At 48.1% G+C, this 10,401-nt stretch overlaps 3 protein-coding genes across 4 annotated transcripts; 1 reads left to right on the forward strand and 2 right to left on the reverse strand.

Moving 5' to 3' along the window:
- The first annotated feature begins 115 nt into the window (after positions 1-115).
- On the forward strand, positions 116-6,228 carry H257_14403. 2 transcript variants are annotated; one of them, XM_009842203.1, is made up of 7 exons: positions 116-1,258; positions 1,919-2,085; positions 2,650-2,834; positions 2,944-3,153; positions 3,368-3,445; positions 3,596-4,514; positions 5,330-6,228. In XM_009842203.1, exons 1-7 carry the CDS (start codon positions 150-152, stop codon positions 6,202-6,204), a joined length of 3,543 nt encoding a protein of 1,180 aa, XP_009840505.1. In that variant the 5' UTR covers positions 116-149; the 3' UTR covers positions 6,205-6,228. The 2 variants fall into 2 exon arrangements, with proteins under 2 accessions (XP_009840505.1, XP_009840506.1); XM_009842204.1 differs by lacking the exon at positions 5,330-6,228 and having other exon boundaries at positions 3,596-5,218.
- Positions 6,229-6,230: 2 nt separating this feature from the next.
- On the reverse strand, positions 6,231-7,021 carry H257_14404 (hypothetical protein; the record flags this gene model as incomplete). Its single annotated transcript, XM_009842205.1, has 4 exons — positions 6,914-7,021; positions 6,743-6,860; positions 6,424-6,651; positions 6,231-6,371 (listed from the first exon to the last, which is right to left on the reverse strand). The coding sequence occupies exons 2-4, from the start codon at positions 6,749-6,751 to the stop codon at positions 6,231-6,233; spliced, it is 378 nt and encodes a 125-aa protein (XP_009840507.1). The 5' UTR covers positions 6,752-6,860; positions 6,914-7,021.
- Positions 7,022-8,823: 1,802 nt separating this feature from the next.
- On the reverse strand, positions 8,824-9,115 carry H257_14405 (hypothetical protein; the record flags this gene model as incomplete). The annotated part of the gene is made up of 2 exons (XM_009842206.1): positions 8,824-8,929; positions 8,985-9,115. 2 exons carry the CDS (start codon positions 9,113-9,115, stop codon positions 8,824-8,826), a joined length of 237 nt encoding a protein of 78 aa, XP_009840508.1.
- Between the last annotated feature and the right edge of the window lie 1,286 nt (positions 9,116-10,401).

The following is a 10,401-nucleotide window of genomic DNA, read 5'->3' on the forward strand; positions in this document are numbered from 1 at the left end:
TTGAACTAGTACTGATTGGTATGACGATTCAAATCAAGCTTGGGTTTTGTATTCATTACTTTTTCATATAACTCTTATAAGGAAACGTGCGTGCGCCATTTGTAATCAGTGCAATCGCGGACGCCGACAGACAGACGGTCCATACGTACATGGTGCGAGGCACAGGACTCCAAGACATCGACGAACACGACGAAGGAGGCGAAACAAGCAGCGCGACGTCGTTCTCCTCCATCATGTCTCCTCTTCCCGTTGTGATCAACCCACGACAAGTGAACGGCGGAAGCGACGAGGCCCAAAGACTCCGACACGCTCGAGAACACAATTCCCTCGCAGATTCGATCGCACCGGTCATGGAATCGCCAAGCATTTCCCCTACAACACCACGTATATACTCAGCAGGACACAGTAGTTCGGAAGGCATCCTTCTCGTGACAGATCAAGGCGTGCGTATCCAGCACGGATCCATCTCATCGTCGGCGCACCATGACGCCATCAACACCAACGAACTGTCTTTCGAAGAAGAAAATATCAACCACAATTCCACACGATCGTCCTGGTCGTACCAGGACCACCAGCATCGCATGCATCGAGACGATCCATCGCACTTGACCCCCGTCCATTCCGAACACCTCAGCGCGTCCCACGTCGAGCGTCGTCGAAGCGTCAAGGCCCGCCACGCCCCCGACGGATCGTTCGCGTCTCTCTTGCGCAACTCGTTCTTCGCGTTCCGGCTGATCTCATCGAGCGTGGTGTTGGTCGTCGTCGCCAGCGCCTGTGTCGTACTGCATGAAGTCACGTCATCCATGCACCATTGGTGCACCAACCTCACGGACGCCACGGGATACGCGCGCATCGTCGCCCTGTCGACCCTCGCCAACGCCATCCTCGTCGTGCCAGCACTCCTGCCATCGTACTGCGGCCTCTACCGCGTCTCGAAAGCACGCAAAGTGATTCGCCGCCCGTTTCTCCAGATCTGCGAGATCATCGTGGTCGGTCAGCTCGTCGTGTACATCATTCAGGTCCTTCTCTGGGCTTTCCACATGATACAAGAGCCGACGTGTCCTGCCGAAGTGTACGCGTCGACCAACTCGGTCACCCGCGCCATCATTTACGTGAAACTGTGGTCCATTCTGCCCTGCGGACTACTCACGTGGTGGCAAGTGACTATTTTTTGCCTCTTTCGCACCCACCTCAAGCTTCAAATTGGCTCGGCCAACGACTCGAGGCATTCGGCCAACCTCAAAGGCTGGCTCAAACGGTATGTCGTAGTAACGTACTTTTCGGTTTGCAGTTTGAAAACTCAGGTCAAATTCAGTGTACGTTTGGTTGTGATCTGAATGGATACAGTATGCATATATTATTGTCCTTTTCACCCGTTCGCAAATTGGGCTATTAAAATCCATGTGACCCAATTCTTAAGCTTGTATATACACTGTACTTGGTCCGAGGCTTTTCTTCATGAAAAGTTATAGTTTGCTCATGAATATATTATAAGTAGTAGTATTGTATTTAATATATATATATATTATATAAAAATATTGTGTTCCTTTCTGTATCATATTTAATGTAAAATAATAATTATTTTTAAAATATAAATAAGTTTTGTATCATTGCATCTATTTTTTTGTACAATTAAAAATAGAAGTAGTGATCTAGTTTTGCTTTTAGGTATTTTTATATTATTTAATAATTTATGTGATTGGATTCGTGTGCCCTTTTGATGCACTTGGAGTCGAACATATATCCAAGTTGTCCTCAAATACATCTAAAGACTTTTGTGTTTCGATCGTCTCCGATGTTGTTGATTTGTGGACTGGGATTCCCAGATGCATATATATATATATATATATATGGTTAGCTCAAGCTCAACATTACCTATATATAAAAAATTTCATTTTGCAATGTCTGTCGTCCATAGCTTGTTCACTCTGCCGTCGTTTGGCCGTCGCAATCGCATCATCCGACAACTGCGCACGGACCTGTTCAAAGCGGCTTTGACTGGGGACCTCGCGCTTGCTGAATCATTGCTGACCCGGGCCGAGCAACTCCTCGGTCGCGAGTTTGCCGTTCGGAAACTGTATCGCGGTATGTATGTGCATGCCTAACTGAGCACTGGAACCATTTATAGTGTGCATATATCATTGATTGCCTATATATATATATATTTGTGTAATTATATACGTGTCCAATGGTCTGTTGAAAAATCTGTACGAGAGCTGAAGCAATGAAGAATCCATCTAAATTCGTGCTGTTTTGTTCAATGGATGATTATGTATTATTTTTAATTTTTGGAGACTATTAATAGTTTTATAGTTCTGTCTAGGCAGTACGTGGGTCGATGCATATATATATATGTATTAACACGAATAGGCTATCCAAACATTGTTCACTATGTCGATCTCTGGGGAATTGACGACTTGCCAGTTTGATTTTTTCCCATGTATTGCCCCCTTTTCGCTGATTCACGAGTCAGCATTTTTTACGCTTCGTCAATGTATGGTGGTAGACTTGTCTAACGATATGGTTGGGCTAAACGATGATTGGTTCAAATGTCTCCATCGTATAATTTGATTGGCTAGGTCATTCTAAAGATTCATTCGATTATTCCACAGAGACCACTTGGAATTGACACATATATATCCATATTAGAACCCCGGTTGTGGTTGTGGTCGTTTGCAACCTCTCGCAAGAATCCGCTGCATGTGGCCGTGGCCCGCGGCGACTGCGCCATGATCAATCTGTTTGTCAAGTTCCGCTTCGACGTCAACGCGCTCGACAAGGTGGCGCGTGTCAACTTCAACTTTGGCTTGTTCTTCAAATGGACGCGGCTCTTGGTACGTTGCTACCCTTTCTCATCTGTGGCATTTGTGTTGGAAACAAATCGATGGCATTCAAGTTGGAAATATATTGATGGGAATGGGAATGAATTTTATATGTATGTAGGTGAAGACACAAGACTACCTCCAAGGCGCGAACGAGTGGGTATTTCTGAGCGTATTGGTCCCGCCGCTGCATGTGGCAGTCCAGCAGGGCCAGATCGACGCGGTGCGGACGCTGCTCAAGCACCATGCTAATGTCGACACGCTGCCCCGCGCGTCGTTTTACTGGCCCGCCGCCGTGAAACCCGCCATTTTCTTTGCCGACCATGTCCAAGTACGTTGACCATCCAGGATACTTTTCATGATATATATATATTCATACGTTCACTATATATATATTTATGTATATATATATGTACTAGGTAGTAATTAATATATTGTGAACGGATGAATATATATATATATATATATTTATTTAACGTAAGATGGCACTCATTTGCCAAGAATCATGCGTTCAATAATCACACTAATATGTGTTGTTACGAAAGGTGATGAAATTGCTACTCGCCCACCAAACCAACCATTTGTATGTCGTCACCCACGGCGCAACTGTCATGACACCACTGGTACGTTATCTATAAAGTGCTGGGAGCTATATAGTAGTATCTAGTAGTACTATTAGTAGTATGTAGACGACGCCCGTGTGTCGTAGCTGCATGCTGTGGGTCTCGACGTTATGTCTTACTCATATATATATATGTATCCTGCTCGTGTAGCAACGCAACATATTAACATGTCGGACCGCGCAATCGACGCTGCTGGAAGAGAACGGGTCGGACGTGGCACTCACGCCACTACATGCAGCGGCTGCGGCCAACGACGCCGTCGCGTTGGACGCTTTGCTGAGATTACGCCACGTGGATCCGGATACGCTGGGGGAGGTCGTCGCGGGCGTACACAAGCGTACGGCGCTGCACTGGGCCGCCATCTCTGGCAGTGCCGCGTGTGCGATCCGACTGCTGGCGAGCCGCGCGAACCCTGAAGCGAGTGACCGCGATGGCAGGACGCCGCTGCACTGGGCGGCCCGAAACAACCACGTCCAAGTGGTCCAGGTGTTGCTCAACCAAGCCAAAGTGAACCCGAACGTCCAAGATAACGACGGGGCGCCCGTGCTGTTTTTCGCGGCGGGGGCGGAAGGCGTGGGTGCCGACGTCGTGTCGGCGCTCGTGGAAGCGGGCGCGGACTTGGCATATACAGACATGGACGGCAACACCGCGCTGCACATTGCCCTGATCAACGAGAACCGGACCACGGCCGTGTCGTTGCTCCGAAATGGCGCCGACATCACCGCGACCAACAGGGACGGACGGCGCGCCGTTGACTGCACCACGTCGACAGAGCTCCAGTTTGCCGTGAAAAAGGAAGCCGGCGCGAGGGACGTCATGATCAGCTACACGCACGCGCATGCGCCCGTGGCTAAAGGCGTGCGCGACTTCTTGGTGGAACATGCACGCATGACGTGCTGGATGGACACGATGGACCCGTCCGGCATTGGCGGCGGCGCCGTGTGGCGCGAAGAGATTGCGCGCGGCATCTTTCATGCCAAAGTGGTTGTGGCCGTTGTCTGCGACGGGTACTCGCGCTCCGAATGGTGTTTGAAAGAGCTCGCGTTTGCCCGCTTGGCTCGTACTCCTGGTACACGTCCACAGTATTGTCGTTTTATGCCGTTTTACTCAAAATGTGGCTGACTTTTGGGCTGATTCGTTACCAAATCTATCGATCGATTCGTTGTACTGGCTTTTGTATGTAAAACAATCGTACTCGTTCAAGTCGTTCCATTCGAATTCGATGTTGAAAGGTTGGTCCAAGAAGTGGATAATTTGATTGGCTACTTGATTCGTGTGGTGGGTTTTGATTGGTCGATTGTGTGCCGATTTGGTTCGTCTGGTCCTTCGATTGACCACCCCACTCCCATTTCGAATGTTGTTTTACCGTGGTTGTTCGTGTCATACAACCCCGCCATGGAGACGACTATTTTATATCGATGTGAAAATACATGGTCATGGTTTGATGCCGTTTAATAATGGTCAGTGACGTGTGGAATATTAAAAAGATAGTAAAGTCCGCTACCTGTTTGTGTTTGCAGCTAGTACGCGGCCGAAGAGGCCATATTAAGTGCCCGCGTAGCGATTTTTTAACTTTACAGTGTAATATTAATATGGAATACTAAAAGATAATTCTGACAAAAAGCCTGATATGTTGGGGCCGAATCGAAAATGAAAACTCGTTGTGTGTTTGAAAAGTTGTTTTCATTCCACGTGGGATATAATATATTCACTCTTGGAGTGGGATATAATATATTCACTCTTGGAGTGGGATATAATATATTCACTCTTGCAGTGGGATATATAATATATTCACTCTTGGGGATCGTCGCAATAAGACCAATATGGACATATGTGGTTGTATCAAAGTGTCGCAGCGAAATCGACTGATTATTCTTGTTGTAGCGGTTGTGCTCGTGGTAGACCCCCATGGGATGTCGAGTGACGTGGAGCGTTACGTGGCCAGCGAGTACATTTTGCCGTTCGAGTCGTTCGATCCGACCAACCCCGTGCTTCCCGATCACGTGCTAGCTGTGATCCGACAAGCCATTCAAACCAAGCACATACCCCCTCCTCCTCTCTTGTCGTCATCACTACCTCCGTTATCCCCACCTCCAAATTCCACGACCACCTCCACTCGTTCATTCCCTAATAACCAGCAGCAGCAGCATCGTATCCTATCATCCCCCGATGCATCCAACACACCAAACGACGACATCCCCATGGTGTTGGTGTGCTACACCACCACATCAGACAGCTCCATGCAGCAGCAGCTGCTCCTCCGAGTAACCGAGTCGCTGCGCCGCCGCGGGTTCGTCGCGCGACTCGCGTCCACGTCACTAGCCACTCTGGATTTTCAAGACGATGTAGACGCGGCATGGATGGACGCAGCGTCGTCGGTCGTGGTGCTTTTAGGTCGGCAATGGCATCAAGACATGGCCGGACTTAAGCGGCTCGTGACTCGAGCCAGTCGGTGCAAGACGGCCGTGGTGCCCGTGGTCGAGGGCGGGCAGTTCCTGGACTTCTCCAGGCTGTACAGTTTATCCCGGACGTCGTGGTTTCCGTTCGTGGATGGCATCGGTTTTCACGCGAGTTTCTCCCATTTAGTCAACCAGTTGAGCTTGGAATTGCCCCATCTGGCATTGGCAGTCCAAGACCTGCCTCGTAGTCGTGGCGGTCACGGCCACACGTTTCTTCGAGTGTACAATGACGATGATGCAGAGACAAATAGCCCCAGCGACCGCCCAATCTTTAATGTAGACAAACTGGCAATGATATAACGACTATAACCATATACTACTACATACTAGTATTGAAGCGTGAGTCCATGTAGTTGTAGTAGTTCGTAGTCTATGGTGTAGGACTCGTGAAGCCATAGGCCCTTTGTGATGACAGTATAGGCGACAAATACTTCTTCGCGTGGTTGCAACGCCTTCTCGTGTATTTTCTATAATATCTAATATATATATATATCACTCGAAACTGTACCATGTACCTACGTGTGCATGGGGAGCGTAGTCGGCCACGTTGTACTCCATAATAATGTTGATCCAGTCGGTCAAATTGGACAAAATATACAGATGGATAGGTGGCCGATCGAGATTGAACTTGTCGAGAAACGCCATCGCACAGGTGGCAAATACGTCGTACTTGGTGATTTTCAAAAAGTCAGAGCGGTTGAGAGCTTCCCCCCCCGATCGATGCTGCCCAAGACATACATGCACCGACTAACAAAATCGTTCAGTACATATATACTTCGAAGTAGTTTGATAGGGGGATGGGGGGATGATAGTGGACTAGTACATAATTAGTACGTACTGGCGCCATAGACTAAAGCACTTTTGAGTCTAGGCGTTCGAGCCTTAAAATGACTGGTTCACTCACGTTAGCCCGTTGTGGACTTCAGAAAATGCCAGCATGATATGCGTCACGCCGTCTGGAACCAACGATATTAACAAGATGAATTGTCCCCAGGAAGAGTGCACAGACCGATTCGCCACCGGCGTCTTCAGTGACACCAGAACTCGACAACGAGCTTGTCGGGGGGAACAGGAGGGTAAGTCAATGGGCGATGATTGTGGCCGTTACGGTTGAGACTGGTGGCGGCGGTAGTGATCGGACTGGGCGCGATGCCGCCAGAGTTGTTGACAAACTGCTCGTAGTCACGGCGGTGGTGGTTGGAACAGGGGTCGTAGTATTGACGTGAAGCGGTGTTGCTTGAGCTGAATTCGCCAGTGTTGAAAAGCACCGCGACGACGGCGTCAAGCACGACCACACAAGAAGAATGTAAGCATGAGTTGAGACGAGGGGCGGGGGGGAGTCAGGAAGCGTACCATCTACGAGGACGGTCATCTTATTCGTATGAGGAGTGTACTTCTCGGTCCGTGGAAGTTTGGTTAATAGCAGGATTAGCATTATGCGCGGCTAACAAGGTATGCGGCACCAGATGTTGGGTCATGAGAAACATGGGTACAGTTATGGAGGAATAGTTCAAGATTGTCAGGCGTACGACTTAGATTTGATTGGCTTAATAAATCAATGGCGATTGGTGATTGGTGGATGGGACATAGAAATGTGTCATATTATTTTCTAATCTTCAATACCCACAACATTATTTCGACACGAAGCATTTTGTCATCCTCGACGCGACAGACCCTGCGCCACTAACCGTTTTTTGCTATCGTCACAGTTGACATTTTCCATAGTGGTGAGCTCGGGCCAAGAACGAACTCGACGCGATCAAGGCCACCATCGAAACCACAGCCATGTCGGCCGCCTACATACTGACTCAACGTGGGCAGAAATCTAGGAAAGTGCCAGTCCAACGACCTCCTCGAGGCTGTGTATCCTCTTGTGACCAAGCCTGGCCTCCTGGGCTATTCCTGCTTATACCCACTCAAATTTCGAATCGACTTACTGATAACAATATCAATATCGTATCGTACGGCAACCAACATCAAACGGACGACGGTTACGACGCCATGAAATCGACGGGAATGCAACTGTCTCCAATCAACGCGTTGTTGCATCCGGACAGTCAACTCTGCCGTCCTCTGCACCCGACTAGCGCATGCGTGGGGGTTTTCGTGGGGACGGCATGGTATTCATGGGACTTGTTGGACCTCGTCATGCGTACCTGTGTCGGCAACCGCCGTCCGGAAATGGCCGCCCCGGTGATGCTCGACGCGACGGATCCCAACTAGTGCCTTTCAAGATAGTATTTTATATTTATTCCTTGCTCATGTTTACAGTTAAAATAGATTATCTTGTGACAACATACACATAACGAAAAATAGATTACATCTAGATTATTTGCCTATATTCCTGTGGTCACTCGCCCACCCACCACCCCGTGGTATTAGTTGTGATATTGTATTGCTTTAGCAACATCGTGGATGCTCTAGTGTACTTAAGTGGTAGTGCAAGAACGCTTGCGCCTCAAAATTTTGAGGCAGCACGCTCCTTCGGCAGTCAAGACAGAGCAGCCTTCTGGAGCCACCAAGTATGATTCCAAATACCACGTATAGACTTCGTCGTCTTCCGCTTCTCTGATCTTGATATTTAGCAGTCGGAACACATTCTCCAGCCGGGAAAGGCAGATACGGCATTCGTCCAGCGTCATTTCTTTGAAGGGGTCAATTGGAAGGGGGGCTATGGCATCCAACGAGGCGCGCTTGATTCCATCACTCCAGGTGCCAAACTCCGGCTGGAGGAATTTTGTCGAGGCGTTCATCGGTCATCAGGTCGACAATTCTTTCTCGAAAAACGTTGACTGGTAATCCAGGGGCATCGCCTTGATCCTCGCCTTCATGGTGTTCATTCTGACTTTCATCCTTTCTCGTCCTTGGGCCTAGAAGAAAAGGTCATGCTCCCTTTGCTGGATTTGGCTTCTGGTTGCGTCAAAACGGATGTGGCGAATCGTATGCCCACTTGGTCGATGGGGGGAACTGTTGGGTTCCAACTGGCTGTTCGGAAATCCATACCCGCGTATAGTTTTTCTCGGTTCTTGAATGATTCGGTCAGGATTTGTGTTTGTCGTCTATTCGAAACCACGTTGTACCCATGGTTCAATGCACTCAGACGCGCTTGCTCCATTTCTTCTTTCAATCGAGCTTGTTTGGCCGCTTGTTCCGACGCAAGATCTTCTTTTAACGTCATTTCAATCTCACGATCTTCGGCTGCCCCTTCCATTTCTTGATACGGCGTTGGGGGGGCAGGTGAGGGGGTTGTGCATTTCCTTGGTGATTCCTTTGAAACTTCCTCCCGGCAGGCGCACCAATTGTGATGCTGTTAAGGCTCACAATAATAAGATATCGAGGGTTGTTTCGGAGGCTTGACGTCAATGGGACAAATATCATCGATAGAGCACACAAGGGGATGTTCGGGGTGTTCGGGGAGGACAGGCAACTCAGGGAACCCGGGGAAAGCAGGGGTAGCTGGGAAGGTCGGTAACACAGGGGGTTGAATAGTCGATTCAGGAAACCCCGGGAATGCGACCTAGGTGGGCTGGGAGACGTGGGGACCCCACGTCTCCCAGCGTCGATCATGTCGAAGATGAGCTTCAGTTTTTGTTCGCGGGATTGGTACATCGTACTCATACTAGAATGACTTTGTTCAAGAAGCTACCACCTCTTGGCGGCCTCGTTTTCTGCATCTGTACATCCACTGGGCGATTCCCAGTTGAGATTTTGTCGGTTGAAATGTTAGTTCGCATGTCTGACATACTCTGAAGCAACTTCATCAAAAGCTTGGTTAATACGCTTGACATATGCGATTGAGGTTGCTTTTGTGAATCGAGGCATTGTTATATTCTATTGGTCTATATCACATTCATTGACAAAAAAGTCGATCTATTGGACGCTAATTGTATAACGTAATATCAACATTATAGAATTCATGATACTCACTCAGGCTTGACAAATGTACGATTCCGATTTTCATAATACTCACTGTCATCAATGTCAAACACATTTCGACACATTTGCTAAATTGTATAAAACCCTGTTGAAGCCCGCTCGCGAATGTATGCGCATTCCGATTGAATATCACATCCTTCACATAACTCCTTCAATGTGTTTTTAATCACCTCAATCCTGATGAATTGATCTTGCGGAACATCCAACGTAATCTTAGTTTGTTTGCCGCGTGTTTGAATTGTAGTACGCATTGTTGTTACTCGAGTGTGTTGATCCTATATGCTTAACAAGCTTGTATCAGGATTGAATTCTCTCAATCTCTGACCCCAAACGAATCGACAAGAAAAATGACGAGCTCACAATGGAATGCGTCCTCGCCTCCGCATCATCAATTCCACTTGCTTTCGTTCTGTGTGGTGGTCGATATAGTCTAATTCACTCATGTACCAATGATTAATGGCATTTTGAGTTTCTTCAACTTCTAAAGTCAAAATTCTTGCGATGTTCTTCGTCAAAATCCTCATGAGAGCACGTCGTTTCCAAGTTGCTGTGGTCGCCATT

Source organism: Aphanomyces astaci (genome assembly GCF_000520075.1).
Source record: "Aphanomyces astaci strain APO3 unplaced genomic scaffold supercont1.57, whole genome shotgun sequence".
NCBI lineage: Eukaryota > Oomycota > Saprolegniomycetes > Saprolegniales > Verrucalvaceae > Aphanomyces > Aphanomyces astaci.

Excerpts from the sequence above, each read along its gene's own strand:
- H257_14403 (XM_009842203.1), top strand. The coding sequence starts at position 150 with ATGGTGCGAGGCACAGGACTCCAAGACATCGACGAACACGACGAAGGA. Across the intron at positions 2,835-2,943 it reads TCAAATGGACGCGGCTCTTG|GTGAAGACACAAGACTACCT; the intron begins GTACGTTGCTAC and ends ATATGTATGTAG. Across the intron at positions 3,154-3,367 it reads TCTTTGCCGACCATGTCCAA|GTGATGAAATTGCTACTCGC; the intron begins GTACGTTGACCA and ends TTGTTACGAAAG.